Here is a 19,140-nt window from a genome sequence, read left to right as displayed (position 1 = left end):
TGGAGCCGCACCAATTTACACCAGCTGAAGATTTGGCCTGCAGTGTCTGTAAAAACAGGGTATCTTGACAGAAGAACCTTACTGCTAAACTGTAAACTGCTTAAAGAACTATGCTTTAATATGGGCTGTATTCTGCTCAAAAATTAGATTTAATAAATAGGTTCCCAGTCCCACAACAGGAACTATGGAACAGACACTTACATTTATGAGAAAATAGCTGCAGGTTCAGTGCCTTGGGTAGAAATGAAGCTGGATTTGCTGCATGCAATCTTCTGTTAACAGTTCTGCTTAGATTATTCTTTCAGAAAATCTGAACCATTTACTCCAGGCTATGTGCATTGAATTAAATGCAAACCTCAAAAGGAAAAAAAAAACCCAAAAAACAAAAACCAAAACCAAAACAAACAAACAAACAAACAAAAAAAACAAAAACAAAACAAAAAAAACCCACAAAAACAAAAACAAAAAAAAACTTTGGTACCATTGTAAACCTATGAAAAAGTTGAATGTCTCTCAACTGTGGGCAAAACTACTCACAAACTACATAATCCTTACTGCTGAACCTGTACTGACACAGTGCATCCTTTTATTCTCCCTTACCCCTTGTGAACTATGTCAAAATAACCCTGGATATTAGTGCTTTATACACACAATACTGTGTTTAGTCTTACTGAGAAATTCTCTCATGAACTAATGTAGTTAACTTCAAAGGCTCTTTGGCCCTTCAAGTTCCTCAGTAGCTTTTTCATTTATAAATGCAAGAGAAAGAACAATCAAAGTGGAGCATCACTGGGATGCAAATCTCAAATATTACATTGGTGCAAATTTTCAGCCTTGCTTGCATGAATTTCATGTACGTATTCAAAGATACATGATAAAATGTGCCCTTGTCTCACTCCCTAATCCCCTGTGTTTCCTACCCCCTCTTTTTCAGGGCTTAGCTATGGCATACATGATACTTTAAAAACAAGTAGTTTTGTGATACTCTATGCACCAGAGTGAATTCCAGTCCTTAAAGAAGTACTGCATCTTCCTGAGGAGTTAACATCAGGGTAGACTGCAGATTAATAACAGTTAAAGATTAAAGAAATCTGTAAGGCCATCTGTTCTACCCCTTGTCCCTACAGACTCACCTCTCACAGAAATGTTTTAATGACTTGTCCAAATACAGTGTGACTGTCCTAAACAGTTTGACCAAAACTCTACTTGGAAGACTATTCACTGCCCCTTCCTCTCCATCTGTTCTGCCCCATTCTAAATGTAGACCATTGGTTACCAGTGACAACCCTTGGATTTACCTTTGGTTTTACAACTTTTAAGTAACATATTTGTAAAATTATGATACTCAATTTTCACTTCATTGCTTAGCCAGTGGCATGTTTTAGCCCTTTAAATCTTCTCATTAGCCAGCCCAGCCAGTTCTTTAATATATGTTGCTCCATCAGTACCTGATCCAGTTTGCCAGCATCCTTCTGGTACCATGGTGCCTCCAACTAAAGACAACGTTCTCTGTGCCACTGAGCAAATCTGCACAGCAAGACTATTGCTTCTCTGCTCTGCAATATCCCTACACCAGGCATTTAAAATGTCACCAAGGCAATAAAATGCACACTGATTTCTACTTCACTCTCTCAAAACTTTAGCCTATTGCAGATGCATTGCTTTCCACGTTTCTTCCTTCAGGCAACATAGAGCGTTACACAGAGAGATGATTAACTTTCTTATGTTCTCTTCAACCTTTGTCTCCAAAAAATAATGTGATATACAAGGGACATAATAACCATGTATTGCAGCAGATGTCAAGATTCATCAAATCAAAATATAAATTTTAACCAGGCAAAATTAAGGTCAATATTTGCCTTCTGGAATAATTAACCTCAACATACATGAAAGTAAGATATTATGAACACATTCTGAATTGCTACCAAATACCTGGAGAGCTTTCCATTATAGTCAAGGACTGAAAAGGATTTAACCCCTTGAAATGAATATCTTGAAAAATGATGGATTTAGATCTCTAATCAAAACTATTCACCAAGAGTACCAGGTGGAAAGTCGAGGTCTTGTATGCTGACTGCTCAACGATAAATAATAATTTTTAGTGACTTTGGCAACAGTCGTTCAGGATATTCTTAATTGCACACATGATCTAGTTAGCATTGGTCCAGATCTCAGTACTTTTGACTTCTGAGGTGGTAACTGAATGGTAAGGAAAAGGAGATAAAGAATCAAGAAATAAAAATCCATTTGTCCCAAAATTAGTTTTTCTAGAGTCCTCATATTTTTGACAAAAGTAATGCACCCTTTTCTTGTTTTTTATGGTAAAGTTGTCTTTAAATCCAACAAAGTAAATGTAGTTTTCTGAAGACAGGAAAAAGAAACCTCAGAATGTTAAACAGATTTGATTGATATTATTTTAAAAAGTTGTTCCCCTGGGGGAGGAAACCCAAATTGAAAATCCTTTGTCTAACAGTATTGAAGACCAGAGGGAATGTGCTAGTAATTAGGCAGACAGAAAATTTATATCCTTTAGATGCACGCTTGGCTCAGTTACACACACTGTAAATTCGACAGCTTATGATAACCTTGCTGCGGGATTATACTGATGGCACCAGGGCAAGGCAGTAAACTCTGTTATTGCCTAAATCCAACAGATAAGGAGGGTGCAGGGAAAGCAGCTGATGGCTGTTTAAAGTATGTTTCCATCTGAACATTTCCTTTCTTATCTGTTTGGTTTTGTTTCCGGGTCAGAGAAGCCTTTCAAACCCAGAGGGAGCAGGAGGTCAGAGTGGCAGATCCTCGCTGGTGTTGCGGTCCTTTTCCAGGAGACAAACACGCACACACACACACAACTTCACACACAGGGAGGCCAAGGGCAGACAGGGAGAAGCTGTTGCTATCCTTTCTCCTGCCCCCATCTGGGACCAGGGAGGCTTTTAAAGAAAACATGATGTCTGCAGCCCAAGCGGCCTTGCCTTGTTCCTTCCCAGGAGGAGGAACCTGAGCTGCAGCACCTGGGGGACGAGGAGAAGCTCCTGCCCAGCGCAGGAACCGTACTTTCCATGTCAACAGGAAAACAGCAGTTGGTCCTCTGGCTCCTGCCAGACACATTGCTGGCCAGAAGAACTGGGAAGGGGCATGGGAAAACTGACTGATCCTGGACTGACTGAACTGTTTCACAGCACAACTGGTACACAACAGAGTGGTCGGACAGACACGCGCACAATGGCTTTAGCGCTCTCTTGCAGGAAGGAATTCTGCTCGGTGGTGGTCTTAAGTCATAGCCAGCTCCTGCCTGTTGTTCAGGAAGAGTCTGATAGACTGTACAATTTTATTATTCCCTCAAGAATAAGGCTGCAGCTGGTTTTTGGCCAAAAGAGAAAGATGAAAACAGAACAAACCCAAAACGAGAAAAGGAGAGTGGCCGACTGCTGCTGCTCCTTCTTTGTTGTTATTTGAGTCTTCACAGTGCTCCTAGCTTCATGGCTGGCTGAGTGGATGGCTCTTTGTTTCTAATTAATTTTATTTTACACTGAAATTTCATAGGTTGTTCCACCAACTCCAGACACCTTCTTAACATTTGAGTGTCTAGCAGGGCTGACTGGCGTCCCCTGGGAACTTGATGTTGAACCCAACCTGGCTATTCCTTTTGGCTGTCCATTTATTTTACTGTGAGGTGTCTTCAACTGCATGTCATCCCTGCATCAAAAGAAATATCAAAAGATGTAATATTAGTGACAAAGTGTGATAGCAGAATGGCTTCATTCAGAATAAACAATTACCCCTGTCACCCTGAGTTCCCAGCATTGCAAAATATTCAAGCCTGGGAGCAAGCTGGTTGAAGCCAGTGCATTCCATGAAAAGCCACTGAAATGAGAGAATTAATTTGGCCATTAGGTTAGTGGACCATGCCTGAGTAATATGTTTTAATTTAATTACTTGCTTAAATGCTCTGTTGTTACAAACTAATTGCATAGGGATTTGTAGGGTGCAGGAGAATTTAACTGTTACCACTGCTCACCACTGACCTTAAGCCAAACTGTATTTTAAAATCAGAAATAAATTCTCAGAAAAAAACATTTTACAGTTAAATATCCAGGTACACAAAACTTTGTTGCTCATCTCTGAAACAACTTGTTTGCACTTAACTTCAGGAGATCTACAATAATGGTTCTCGCACATTTCAGTAAGTTTTCCAAAACTGTTGGATAACAGAAGAGAGAAAACTGGGACCTTAACCAGAGGCCAGCACAACACAGGAAGTACCAGATACAAAGGAAACTTAGACATTTCTGAAGAGCAGCTCTCCAGGTCCCAGGTAAGCTGAAATACTGCATCCTGAACAGGATCATGACCTCTTCAGATTTTTCAAGCTCCATGGCTTCCAGAAGGAAAACAGAAGCACATGCAGAAGCTGCAGCTGAGCATCTTGCTCAGGCAGCAGTTACTGAGGCTTTTGACACAGCAAATCCTTTCTCTCCATGCTTTCTCACAGAAACGAAGGAAGCAGCAAGGCCTTAAGGTAATGTCATGAAGCTCTGTGCTTTTACCAGCAGGTCTGTACTATGGACACTCCACACTACTAAATACAGAGCTGTCAATGCCAAGCACCAGGACTGGTCTCAGCCTGTTTCCCTCAGTGCAGGGTATGTTGCACAAGTAGGATCCCAGCTCTGCCTCTGTATCCATGCAATGTCTGGGTCAGCCTCCCTTCAGGCTGCAAAGTAAAACAGGTCCACCCTTTTGTGTGTAAGGGGAGGAATAATCTGCCTCACACCTTGGAAATAATTTTCCAGGCCAGCTATGACACCATATCACTATGAATTCACAGCAAAACTGACCACCTGCAGTTCAAGGTACAGGAGAAGTGCAAACATTTTGTCATGATGAGGTTGCTGTGGGGGTGTGACAGAACTGAAGAGCACCCACAAACCTCCCACCATCATGGCCCACAGCAAACACCTCATCAGGGTGTGCCTCCAGCACAGCTCCAGCTCCAGCCCTTGCTCACAAGCAGATTCCCACTGCTCTCAGCCCCTCAGGCAGTACATACCTCTGTGCTCCCACTGACTGCACCTCTGTAATTTCCACAGTGTTTACAAATGACACAGCCTTCGGGCCTCCGTAAGAGGGTGACCTAGGCATCCCTGTGGGGGACGATGGGACCTGGTGGCCTGGGGATTTGTAGGAGCCATTGCTCACCCTGCCCTGTAGTGCTTGATGGGACTGCACATTATTATTGGCTAAATCAGCTTGCAGAGAGGTTGTGGAAGTCCTTGGGGCTCTTGTCATTGCACTTGAGAGTGAAGACACTGAGGACTGCAGTATAGGGTTCCTTGTGCTAAAGCTGGTGGCAGCCATCAGATTGTCCCTGGATCCATATCTCATGGCCATGCTGCGCGGGTCTTCCGAGAGCGTGCTCACTTGCTGAAGGCTGTAGGAGCTGGGCGTGTCATAGACACCTGAGTCTGCAAACACCGAGTCAGGGTGCGAGTGGAGGAGCTTCTCCCTCTCTTCCATCTCTTTCCTTTCCTGGATGGATGCCATAATTGTCTTGGAAAGGTTATCATAGCGCACTGGGGAGGGGTCTCGCTGGTGCGGGGCTGGGCTCCCCAGCACCGGGCTGAAGCTCTGCGGTGGCTGGCGCTGCAGCTCGCTGCCCCGGAGGTGGCACATTTTGGCTGACAAATATGGGGAGTGGTACCCGACAGAGCTGACAGCAGAATGGGCAACGCACTTCCTCCCCGAGGGAGACATGGGGTTCAGCAAACTGTCATACGAAAGACTCCCATTTCTGTTTGACAGGGAATTGGGAGAAAAGATGCTTTTGTAAGGGGTGGAAGCAGCCCCTTCAGACTTTATTGGATGAAGGGGCACTTTGTCTGTCCCTCTCCTGCCAGCAGATTTCAGGCTCAGGGATCGTGAATTGATGGCAAAGGAATCTATCTGGAGTGGGGAAGACTGATAGGTCTTGTGGAGGGAGCTCTTCCGGTAGCTGGGAATATCCAAGCTGGGTTCGGACTGGTAATCAAGGCTCCTGCCATCCTCTTCTATCAGAGCCCCTTGACTGTGTCCCTCCTGCAAGGTGATCTAAAACAGAGGTGAATATGAGAAACAGAAGCCAGTGACACATAAGTACAGGTTTTCTCTCTCAGTGAGTGCATGGGAAGGACAGAGCTGAAGGTCTTCCCTCTGACTGTCAGCCCAGGTTCATTACAAAAAAATCTCCTGACTTCTGTTCAACATATAGATTAGCACCTTAGAAGCAAGGAGGAGTTATTCATAGTAAGTGCTAAATAATATTGACAGCAAAGAGTAAGTTAATACATGGACACTGAAAACATTGAATGAGACCCAAGCTAAGACTCAAGTCTCTGTGAAGGTAAATCAGATTGTTATCTGATAATACTGCCCTTGGAAAAGCACTGCACTTCACATTTTCTACAAATAGCTCTTGAGTTGAGGGATGTCTGGTCTTGTGTGCTGAGACAGAAATACTTTGAGCTTTCAACATGCTGGGGACCAGCACACTCTTATCCACTCTACTCTGCACTATGAACATTCAGTAATTCTGAATTTCTGGTCATAGGTCTTCAAAATTAGGCACTTAACCTTAATTAAAGCAGAGAGGCTCCTTCCCACCATTTAAACAATGAAATGAAGCATTTTTCTCTTTTTTATTGCCTGTGTAGAAGAAAATGGCCACATCAGAAAAGGAAACAAAGCCCATAGTTTATTTATGTGCTTTGGAAACAGATAGGACTTCACTTTGCTTTACTCTGTGAAAATTGCTCAGAGTTCTGTTCACTTAAAATACTATTCTGTGCTAAGCAAATAGTTCTCGCTCTTATTTTTAAGGAAGAGTTTGCCATAATGCACAATAAATTGGCTACACTAGCTCTGCAAACAAAGAGTTATTACCAGTCACATATTAAATCAGAAATGCAACTGGCATAGCTTGTTCTTTAGTTTCTTTTAAAGGAAAACTATTGAAAAAAAAAATGGAATGACAAACCCCTGTTTTATTGTGGATGTTTTTAAAAAGCTTTTTCCTTTCAGCTAGAAGATAGAGAAATATGTAAAACAGCTCACTCTTCTAGAGCATGGTGCTAAATTTGGCCTTCTCTGGAAAAAAGAGACCAAGTGACAGCCTGTAAAGGAGGATGAGAGCAATGACGTAGCTTTTAAGTATATTTGTGCTACTTCTCCTTGTGTCCCAATGCCTCCTTCCTAGCAGCTTTCACTGCTCAAAAGCAGAATTACATTGACAGGCTGAAGAACTGATACAGAACAGACACCATGGCATTCCTCACACGGCCCAGTCTCTTTCCCTCTGTACCTCCTTAGGCCTGGCAGACAAATCCATGCCCTCCTATCAGCTCAACCCCATTTTATGATACTCCCAGCTGACTACTACAGAGTTGTGACTACTATAAAACTGAACAAGTCCCCAGAGCTTGCACACCAGTCAGCAACAGCAACAGCACTCTTTTGGGTTAGGATTGAAACAGCAACCCTCAGAGTGAAGGTGCTGTTCTGTGTTATCATTTCACAGCACTGTCCAGTCCCCTGGCCTAATCAGAAACTGCCCTGTATCTATATTGCATCTCTGGCTGTGCCCTGAATGAACAACAACAAGCCTCCCTTCCTTGGCTCTCTGACTTTTGGCATTATGACTCAGAATGCTGTGGCTTCCACAGTTCAAAATTGCTAGATGATGCCTGTAAATAGAGTATTTTGAACTGGATGTCAAGCCATTTTTCATGTGATAAAATGAAAATGATAGGATATTAAACTTTCTGGATACAGTGAACATGCTGTTGTTCTTGTGTTCCCTTTCATAAGCCACTCGTTTCTTCATTAAGTGTACAAATCCAGAGAATAAGATTTACCATTACTCTAGCAAGACTAAAATTTAAACTTGGTCATAGCTGGAATTCCACTATCACTGTCTTTCTTTTCAAAATGAGAAGGATTCAGGAAAAGCTTTCCTCACAATTTAAGGAACATTCTGTCTTATTACAGTGTTGCTACATTCAATTGTTTTTATCTACCATATTCTCCTTTCCTTACTTCTTTCATAATACTCCTTCCTATCACCTCAAGCTTGTTATTCCAGGGGTGATACTGAAGGACCTGATGAAATTAATTTTGAGAAAACTGCACTGTGTGTGGTATGTGTTTTTTAAGGATGTCTCCACTGGTGCATGAAGACTCAGATACATATTGCAAATATACAAGTTAGACCAGTAATTTTCCAAATACTGTTTTCAGGTCTTGGGGGCCAAGGAATATTTGCAATAAATCCATGAGAAATAAGTTTCATAACTTCTAAGCAAAAGAGAAAACAGTCAAAATTCCACAGCAAATCTGTCTAATTGTTTGGATCTCAGTTTTCTTGATAGGTGAAAATGATGCCAAGAGTTAGGAAGGTGTTTTTTTCCATATAACCCAAATGCACTGAATAGGTGCCAAGGAAGGTCAAACATGAGGAGTCCTCTGTTAATTTTCACTAAAGTATCTCTTGGGATGCTTTAAAAGTTCTTCCCATGTTGCAAGCTGACATCTTAAGGAATCAGTGAGTACACTGAGTGTTTGCTAAAGGGTCTGATCCAGAGAAGCACTCAGCATGCCCAGCTCCCTCTGAAGGGAATGTGAGCTGGCACCTCTGCCAGGAGAAGCCAACGGGAGGTGACACTTCTCAGCATCCCAGGATCAGGCCGAGATCCCGGAGCAGCAGCAGCGCACGCCTGGCAGTGGGACAGACATGTCAGCAGGGGGAAGCTGTGAAATCAGACACGTTTCCATAAGGAGCACAGTGAAAATAATACACTGTCACACAACAGTGCCAAGCTTTGTTATTTACTTTTACACTCTGGCATTCAGTAGAGCCCTGCAGTGAATTCCTCCTCAGCTCCACACTGCCTGGTGTTAGCTGGGAGCAGAAACTCCCGGGCTCGCTCACCTGCTCGGCCGTGGCATGGTAGTGGACTTTGGGATTGTTGCTGAAAGCTGGTCGGTATTTGTACATGGCAGGAGTGGGAGGGCTGATAAGTTTAGGTGAGAGGCCACCTTCTGCAAAAGAAAAAAAAAAAAGTACTTTCTATTACAATGTGTGTAGACAGAAAGCTGCCAGCCATAATTTCCTGCCATCCATCATCCTCTGCAAATGGATCTGTTCTGGGAAGAATAGAACTTGCAGTACTTTTGTGTAGCATTCACCAAAATCAGTGGGGTCCCTATGGCAGTAACAGCACATTGCTGCCAGATCAGCCATCTGCAGACAAGAAGAAACAAGACACAATATATTGAATGGGGTGACACGTTTTGGTGAGTAGAAATTTTGCCTAATTTGAAATACTAAATATTTGGGTTGGATTCAGCTACTAGTTCTGTCTGAATAAAAAAAGAAAAAAAAAAGGTTTATTCACAGTATCAAAGCATAAAGTTCACATTCTTAAAAATTAAATATTTCAGTTTGCAATGCCTAAGAATTTTGTCCCAATATTTCTGATGCCTTAGATTCCTTAGACCATTTATAATTAAAAACTGATTTAAGAAGGAGATTAAAAGAGTTTATACATGCTGCAAAACTGACATGAAAAATTCAACCTAGGCTTGAATAAACCACTTCAAGCTGGCTTTTCTTTCCCTTTCCTGCTGTTAATTCCCGTAGTCTGGAAATCATATAAATAGAAAAAAATCCTTCACCCAGATCCCATGTTTTGAAATAATACAAGAAACATTTCAAAGAGGCTAAAATAGTTTCTTATAAATAAAAATAAAACACTGATCATGCAACTATACCTTCACTGGTGCCCAGCTGCCCTTTTAGCTCAGAGTACTTGCTTGGATCTCCTTTGGATGGGAGAGATGGTTGCACATCCATACTCTTATCCTCCAGACCTTCCAGGCTGATTTTAGACTGAAAATGATCCAAAAAATCAATCATTACATGCAGCTTGGTTAAATAACAGTGTGTGGCAGAGTGCTGGATGTACCAGAGGACCAGAACTACCTATACCTATAATGACAAACAGGATTTAGCATGTACTGCAGGCAATTACTGTCACATGTAAAATTAGCATTCTCATAACCACCCAGTAGAATTTTAAATGCACTATCCTGGTCTACTTGGCAGGCTAAGTACTATAATCATCATGCTAATTAATATGTGGTAGAAGACAATAGTGCTTTCTAGCATTTTTCAGCAACTTTCCAGGTAGCTCTCAGCAAGTAACTATCACAAAGGAAGTAACTATCCACAAAAATCTTGCAAGTTGGCTTCCTTTGAATCCACCACTTTTAATGGGACTAAACAAATTCTTCTCTATTATTCATGCCAGGAGAAACTGAAAAGAGAAGAGAAGAGAATTCAGCTTCTGAGTCAATATTCCTTGTCCTGGACCACAAGCCTTCCTGCAGCCTGGAAGCTCAGAACATTCTTTGAAGTAGAACAACTGACCTGGTCTGGTGGTACAAGGGTTCATTAAAATTAATTTGAACACCAAGAGATGACAGATCTTGGGACAGAAAATAACTACTGCAAAGAACAGTCAACTTTTCCAAAAGAAGCCCAGAGGGATTCCATGCTAGAGCTGCCTGTTGTTGGATAAAAAGCTGCTGTTACTGAACCTGCAATGGAGGATGAAGTGTATGACAGAGGATGAAGTATATGACAAGGACTCAAACTCTAGTTTCTGCATTATCTCAAACAGATTTGTCCATGACAGACTCATTCCCAGGCTTGATAATGCTCAATCCATGCCCTTCAAAAGCAGAGCTTGGAGATCTCACCTTGCTCCGGTTGAGGTTGGCTTGGATGCCGTTGTCGCTGATCTTCACTGTGATCTGTCGCTCAGACAAATCCGGTCTCAGGAAAGGAGGCTTCACACTCACAGCTTGCTTTTTCTTGGGCTCAACCACGTACCTGATTAAGTGTGCAACAGTTGTCATTAAAATAAACAGTAACCTGAGAACAAGGACTGAAAATCTTCCCACTTCCAGGTTATTGTTTGTTTAAGAATGTGTCAGAATGTAGGTAAGAACCTCCATTTATTTCAATGTATGTAATAATTAAGCAGCAATTAAAAAAAATTAGCGAGCGAAAGGAGAGGATGCATTAAAAATCAGCAATTTTTGAAGCGCTAATGGACAAGAGCACAAAGAGAGCAAGAGAGGCCTGCCACCAACAGAAGTGACTGACTACATCATCCCAGTTAACCTGAAACAGCTGCCCTGTGGTGGGAGTCAGTGACTGGGGGACAAGACCCAGCATGAGGAGTTACCATGGAGAAGATGATGTGCTGCCAGTTCTAACTTACCACATGGTGACTTGTTTCTGTAGCATGTTTAGTGTTCAAATAAATGGAAGTAAAAGAGACTGCCAAGTCTATGGGAAGCAAAAAATCTAAGAGGAAATAGCTGACTTTAGATATCTAATTTCCGTCCAGTGGAATAGAATTCTCTAAGTGCAATTGGCCAGTGACTGTATTATGCCTAAGTATCAATACACACACCAGCTTTCTCTGTTTTATGTAGTGACTGGGATATTCTAGTAGTGATGGCTCAGGGACCTTCAATACACAAAACAATGTGAACAGGCCTTCACAAAACACAAATGTTCGGCTTGTTATAATTCTGTGAATAGCCATGATGATGCCACTCACAACCCCTCTCTTAACATAAGTGTCTCACAGCATTTAATACCCAGCTCTTCTCATCCACCTTGACATGATTTTCATGTTTTGGAAGGTTTGAGAAGCAACTACTCCAATGTCTTTAATACATGTAACAGTCCTTTAGGACTAATTTGTTGTATAATAAAGGGGAAAAGAAAGCAGATGAGAGTGTCAGGGTCTGGAATTGTTCAATACCCTAAAAAGGCTCAAGTAAGTCTTGTAGTATGATTATGAATGTTTGCAGGCTGGACAGCTCAGCACCCAGAATTATTTATAGTCCATCTGATCTACTGCATTAAGATCCTGATTTCAAAATGTGAAACGATAAATCCATTTCCCCAAAAATAGAAAGCCATAAATAAAATCTCAAGTTCCGTGATGTAGATCTCTTTGATAATCTGTTTTATGATAATGAAAGTGCCAGTGAGATTGAAAACCACAGCAGCCTTAAATTAGAATTAAATCTTAAGGAGAAAGGCTGATTTTAGCTTGCTTCCTTTTCCCCAGCAGACTGGACATTGCCTGTACAGTGTAAGAAGTAGTGTGGGCAATATGATAACATATGGATATTTACCTTGTTACTGAAATCCACTGGATAAACAAGCTGGTGAAGATAAGGGTGTAAGCTCAACATAATTTGACAAGCTTATTCCAAAAATAATTCTGGGACAAGGGTGGTGAATTACAAGTTACAGCCATGCAACAGGGAAGCAGCTATCACAGAGGATATCAGCCTTCAGGAGTGTTTTTGCTTTGCTTTCCTCTTATTCCATCAATGATCCCTGGCTTGTGAGCCCAGCCAAGCACATTTCTTTCCCTGTCCCATCAGGGACTCTTGCTCCCTCATTCCCAGCTGAGAGCATTTCTCTTACCTGGGAGCCAAGGGGCTGCAGAGCACATGTTCCACGTTTCCACAGCATCCACGGGTAAAAGGATTCACTCCCCCACGGAATTTCCCTGTCACCTGGAAACGTGTTCAGGACAGTGCTCAAACCTCTGGTTATATTAAAAGTCATCATCTAAGCTTCAGAAAGCCAAGAACAAGTCTGACCCTTCTGTCCTTCCCAAAGAGATCATTTTTCTTTGAATACTGCACTTTTTCTCTCCAGCTCTAATACGCCACCTCTGTCAGCTAATTCCATCAAGGAGGCATTTAACTCAAGATCCTTCCCAAAAGGACACTGCTGAATGTGACTGGGTTTCAAAGTGATGTGTTCACCTCTCCATGCTGCTCCTGCACTGGATTTGTGTCTGCTCCCAGCCAGACATCCTGTTTTAGTCTCTTTCCTTCCCATTACTTCCCCTCCCCTGCCTTGGCGAGTCCCCTCCAAACCAACAGAAAAGTCAAATCAACATTCCCAAATGCTGGATGAGAGCAATGTTTCCTCTCTCTCCTGAGCAGCAATCAGTACAAACCACTGCCTTATGTGGGAGGGTGCCAGGAACTCCCTGGCGATTACAATGTTTGCTTGTAAATGAGCAGGTTTAATAAAAGCCAAGCCTCATTAGACTGGCGGGATCCATTCAAGGCTTCATAAGCATTATAAAGAGTTTGTACTCTACAGGCAGATACTCGAAAGTCACCATATGGGGATAAATACCAATAAAGCCAGGGAGATTAATAGTGGTTGCCATTAAAAGCATTACTGTTGTTGTTTGCAAGTAAAGCATTTTAATCAGCTCATAGTTCTGATCTAGCAACAAGTTTGCAGAGTACCAGAAATACTTTAATAACTTGCACATAAAATAACAAAGGTTAAATAATTCTGCAATATATTATGCTGCCTTGTTGATATAACATAAAGCTCTTTAAGAGGCCAAGAGAGGCTGGAAGTTCTGAGATTTGGAAGAGCAACCTTTTGATGAAAACACGGGCCTGGGACATTTGGCACATCTGCATTCAATTCTAGGCTCACACTGACTTGTGCCAGATGCTGGCAAAGCATTTAATATTTTTGTGCCCATTTTCTCAAACACAGTATGAAAATAAAATTTCTCCAAATCACAGATTACAGTACTAATTATATGAGTTTGGTTTCTAAAGTAGTTAAAATATCACTGCTAGAAAGCAGTCTAAGAAGGAAGAGTATTTATTTACTCTAGTCAGAAACTAAAAATACCAGGATATGAACAGATGTTGTGTTCTGGGTTATTTTGATTCCATAAAAGAATTTCAGAGGCATTCAGAAAGCTCAGAAACATCTAAACCCAGCCACTATGCACTTTTCAGTCACAGTCTGCCTACTATGAATGCTCAGAACTTACAAACTCCAGAATTAATAAATACCAAAAATTTACAGTAAAAACCCAAAAATGTCTGTACCACTGGTCTATAAAATGTACTGGGAAAAGAGGACATGATAAGCTGAGCATATTGCAACTGGAAAGCTGACAGTAGATAACTACCACTGTGAGAAAAGAGAATCAACACTGAGACTGCAGGAGAAAAGAGAATGTTTTAGAACAGTGGCAAAGCCAGGAGCAGATCTCATATCCATCTCTCCTGGTCTGGTGCTCTAATTACTTAGATATGCTTCCTCTAAAAGAACCTCAGGGCTGGGAACATCCATCCTTCAGTTACAGATAACCCCTACATATGACTAAGCAGAAATTATGACCAGATTATATTGAATTTTCAAAATGGCATGGGAAGATGTAATAAATCTCAAGTGGTTTGGTAGCTCAGGAAACTAAACCAAGCTAGGATACATTTTCCAATAATTATTTCAATAACAGAAAAATCCTCAACCTTTCTAAATTCTAGTGCAGCCAAAAACATGTGAAGTTAAACTTTAGATTTTTTAAAGTTAAAATTTTCCTTCTTCTTCAGTTTAAAATTTTCATGGAGAGTTTATATCACTGCACAAAGACAAGCCTAAGGTAAATAACGATTTGTGCTATGAGACCAAAATGCCCTGTGTTTCATGCAGCTATTGTTAGCACTATCAAATGTAATACATAGCCAAAATTAATTTTAAAATTAAGAGCAGATGATTCTGAGCAGGACAGAGAAAAGCATTTGAGGATGACAGCTATGGAAGCTTGCTTTGTTCAAAGGCCATGTTAGGCAACTGTTCAGGATGACTTCAGATTCCTTGCTTATGTAAACCTCCCACACTCTTCTGGATAGGAGTTTTTATTGTCTCTTGTGGGATGGAGACAATGTCATCTCAGTTTGCGAAGGCCTGGCCTCAGACAGATGTTTTCATCACTCACAGCCTGCCCAGGAGCCAGACAGCTCCACAGCACGGAGCCATCAGCCCCCAGGACAGCCAAAACAGCTCAGTGGGAGCTGCAGAGCACCCATGGGGGAAAGAGCAGCAAAAACCCATGTGAATAAAACCCAAACCACAAGGGAAAAGAAGTATGGTGGGGAAAAATATGAAAAAAGCTCAGATGTGAGGGGCACTTTGGAGCTGGAGCTGTGGAAAGGTAAAGCACTGGAATGCACAGAGTTCATGAGCCTTGGGATGAGGGCTGAGACGAATGCCAACTGCAAATCGTCCTTGGGGTGGCAGAGGCCTCTTATTGATCCCATCGCATCGATGGGATCAATACCACACCAGGCCATTAATGTGCACATGAATGCAGGTGGGCATCAACCACAGGGACTGTGGGTCATGGACATTTGAATAACTGCAGGGGAACTGGAGTTTTACAGGCTTTTTGGCACAAGATGTCATTGCTGGCACTTGGTTTGGAGAAGCTAAGCAAGCAGGGTCCAACAGCACTCTGTGTGTGTGTGTATGAGTTCATATGCATGGGAACAAGAGAGAGACACAAAGAGAGACAAAGAGCTAACTCAGACCCTATTATGGGCTTGCTGGGGGAGTTCAAAATACCAGGAGAGAGGGCAAATGATTGAATATTTTCCTTTCATTCTTTCACTCAGTCTTATGAATTGTTCAGTCTGATTCAAAGTTTGAAGTTCTGGGGTTGATGGTATTTACCACATAAAACCTATTTCAAGGCCATGAGTAGATTTTAAATAGTAAATAAGCATGGGGTGATGCTCTGTGGCTAAAAATGGGAAACCTTTGCCTGCAGTGTATAAAAAAAAAAAATCTGAAAATAAAATAATAGGCAACCTTCCTAGATCTTCACAAAACCTCCAATAAGAGCATTACTGGTATGATTTGGACCATCTTTATCTCTACCCAAGTTAACTTGCTGATTTTCCTTCCCACCCCAGTACCTTAGCCACAAACATGGAGAAAGGATTGCTTCTTACCTGTTCATTCGTTGTGCGCCCTCGGGCCACTAGAACAATATGGAAGCCAGTGAGCCCAATGACTGGGATAAAGAATAACCCAGCCACACACATGACAGCCATTCTGTGTCCAGGAGTTAAAGAAACTGGGATGAGTGAAGGGAAAAAAGAATCTGTGAAAGACAGGGAGAGGAAAAGGAGAAAAAAACCCAAAACAACAGGGGAATGTCACATTGTCATAGAATGGTTTGGGTTGGAAGGGATCTTTAAGATCACCTAGTTCCAACTCCCCTGTTGTTGTCAGGACACATTTCACTATCCAAGGCTGCTCCAAGCCCTGTCCAACCTGGCCTTGGACACTTCCAGGGATCCAGGGGCAGCCACAGCTTCTCTGGGCAACCTGTGCCAGTGCCTCATAGTGAAGAATTTCATGCTAATATCTCATCTAAATCTGCCCTCTTTCAGTTTGAAGCTGTTCCCCCTCATCCTTTCACTCCAGACCCTTGTCCAAAGTCCCTCTCCAGTTCCTCTGGAGCCCCTTTAGGCACTGGAAACAGTTCTAAGGTCTCCCTACAACCTCCTCTTCTCCAGACTGAACAACATCAACTCTCCCAGCCTGTCTCCAGAGCAGAGGGACTTTAGCTCTCTGAGCATCTCTGTGGCCTCCTCTGGACTTGCTCCAGCAGCTCCACATCTTTCTGATGTTAATACAGCACTCCAGGTGGGGTCTCATGAGTGCAGAGTAGAGTGTTCCTCACCTTTAGCAGGTCTAACTAAATTTAATCTCAAAGTTAAGTCCATCTGCTCCTAGTCTGGGTCCTCACCCTTGAGATGGTTAAAAAGTAATGTGAACTCAGTAACTCTGGCTCTACCTTTCTACCTTGTAAAGAATATTCTGCACTAACCTATCAAGAGCAGTATCATCCCTCAGAGCCAGCAGTTCATGTGTTACACTTGCATGGATTGGGCTACTTCCAGATCATACTCTGCTCCAAAGCACAGCAACAGAGTTTTAAATACAGCAAACAGCAGTTGAGAGCTACACCTAGTTGTAAGTAAAATTCAGGGAGGCACTCATCCTTCTGCGGGGGTGTCATGACAAAGATTGAGAAAGACAAAGGGTCAGCTACAGTTTCTGGAGCAATCCATGCTCACACAGGTACAATGGGAACAGAGGAAAACCTGCACTGAGCATTTACAGGAGAGCAGTGGGGGATCAGGAGAGGCTCCACCTCCTCCCGGGGGACAATTGTTCAGATTCATTCTTTCCTCAGCCAGCTTGAGTCTGGAAAGGCCAAAAGGAAGGATACGTAATGGTGGTGTGAGCTGCTCCCAGCTTTTCCATGTGGTTCAGTACGAAGATGAGCCCAAAGGTGAAGACTCCGACCATGTGCGTACTTAAGGACAGCAAGAAGAGAAAAAAATAGCGGTAGTTCCTCCGTCCTATGCAATTGTTGACCCATGGGCAGTGATGGTCAAAATCCTTGTAAAGAAAGGGAGAGATAGGGAAAAATATCCAAACAGTGAAAGAAAATACATTGCCTTAGAGATGAATCTGAACCACTGTCATGTGAAATTACATCAGACGACTTCTGCAGCTTTACAACATGCTTGACTGTCTTTTATAAGACTTTTTAGGACCAAGTTGTTTCTCTATCCATGAATGGAGAGGTACTTGAGTGTTTATAGGGTTTGAAGAGAGGATATATCAAACATAAAGGACAGGCTATTTATCTGCTAGCAGCAGAAGCCCTAATATTTTATCATCCTTAGCATGAGTCAATTGCAATGAAGTTATTATAACATAGAATGCTTTGAAGATGCAATAGTGCTGCAGAATGCCCTGTCCCACATTTCAGTATTTATACATCACTGAATGAGTCCACTTTGAACAATGGACATCACAAAAGTATCTTTTTACCAAGCAAGTCACAAAGAAAAAGAACAGTTGGATCAGACAGAGGCAAAATTACGCACAGGTTCATTAAGTTATGAATCCAAATCTAACAGTTTGTCTCAGTCACAAGTCCAAAGTCCCTCACAAAGTCAGATCCCTTTTAACAGGAGAATTAATAATGAGGGCAAGGCACAGACACCCTTTGCACAGTTTTGTAAGCATGTAAAACCACTGTCTCCAATGGGATTATTCCTGACATGAAGGTGGAAGAAATACACCTTTCTTACCTCTGTGTTCTTCAGAGCAGATATTAAACATTCATTGCAGCCACCAAAGAACTGTTTATTCTTTGTTTTGTGGCAATGCTATTTTTAAGCACTGTTCAATGACGACACAGGGGGTTTTGTATTTCTAAGTTTTGCACAATGCATTTACCAAAAATTTACAAAATACAAAAAAATTGATTAGACCTTTCTCAAAGCACATTAGAAAATGACAGGGGCAACTTAAATAGTAAGATAATTTCAGGCCATATCTGAAATGCAGGCATAACATCTGTGTGTTATGCAAATCTGGCTGTGTGCCCAAAGTACCTATGGATTATCAAACTATGTAAGTACTCACTGCAAACATTTCAATTAAGAAAACAAAAATCTGACTATTTTTGTCACAAATTCATTTTTGTGTCCCTCTGGTAATAGCATGCTTTAAGTTTTAATTTATTTCTGCAAGTGTTGTCTGCTTTTGCTGTTTATTCATTTTTATCAAATTGGTTCAGGAGTCTTGTATTTGGGAAACTAATTTTTATTGTACATTCTAGACTGACAGTGAAACATATGAACTACAACCCTGAATGGATCCTACATGGAAAGCCAGCAGAGTCACTCCTGTTAACTGTCTCAAAGCTCTTCTAGAATATGACAGTTGAGTGGGAAATAAGCATCACAAGAATCAATAAAACATGTTTAAGGCCATGATTTATTGATTCAGGAGTCATTAATACTTTTTGCCTACATTCCTCCACAGCAGTAATAATTTAATGACAAGCAGAGCTCTTTACTTGTGCACCAGAATAGTAGGAAACATTCAACTTACTTGACTATCAATAGAACTTGTGGAGAGCTAGCCAGAGTCACCTTGCCTTCTGCTATTTTATGTGGAGGTTTCTTTTGGATTCCCTCCCATTTTCATTTCTCCTGCAGAACTGACTCCCATGGAGGCCTTACATCAGCATGAAACTTCAAGTGTTTATACCACTGAGTTTTGAGCAATCTTTTTCTGAGAAAACTTCATTTCCTGAATATGAATTTTTATGCTAAGTCACTGGGGAAGGAGGAAGAAAGAAACTCCAT

General features: G+C 41.7%; 1 protein-coding gene across 2 annotated transcripts in view; it reads right to left on the bottom strand.

The window, feature by feature from the left end:
* Positions 1–1,769: 1,769 nt before the first annotated feature.
* The window catches only part of ZDHHC8 (zDHHC palmitoyltransferase 8), a 106,419-nt gene continuing 89,048 nt past the window's right edge, over positions 1,770–19,140 (bottom strand). The window contains exons 4-11 of one of the 2 annotated variants that reach the window (XM_021544499.4): positions 17,202–17,374; positions 15,913–16,015; positions 12,554–12,645; positions 10,798–10,930; positions 9,808–9,925; positions 8,966–9,075; positions 5,054–6,090; positions 1,770–3,699 (exon numbers count right to left, since the gene is read on the bottom strand). In XM_021544499.4, the coding sequence (XP_021400174.1) occupies positions 3,528–3,699; positions 5,054–6,090; positions 8,966–9,075; positions 9,808–9,925; positions 10,798–10,930; positions 12,554–12,645; positions 15,913–16,015; positions 17,202–17,374 (1,938 nt within the window). In that variant the 3' untranslated portion in view covers positions 1,770–3,527. The remainder of the gene's footprint in view (positions 3,700–5,053; positions 6,091–8,965; positions 9,076–9,807; positions 9,926–10,797; positions 10,931–12,553; positions 12,646–15,912; positions 16,016–17,201; positions 17,375–19,140) is intronic. The other variant, XM_085593121.1, reaches the window with a different exon arrangement.

The sequence above is a fragment of the Lonchura striata genome, chromosome 15 (assembly GCF_050655825.1).
Source record: "Lonchura striata isolate lonStrDom1 chromosome 15, ASM5065582v1, whole genome shotgun sequence".
In the NCBI taxonomy this organism is placed as follows: Eukaryota; Metazoa; Chordata; class Aves; order Passeriformes; family Estrildidae; genus Lonchura; species Lonchura striata.
The sequence above is the reverse complement of the archived record's forward strand: the minus strand, read 5'-3'. Positions and strand labels throughout refer to the sequence as shown.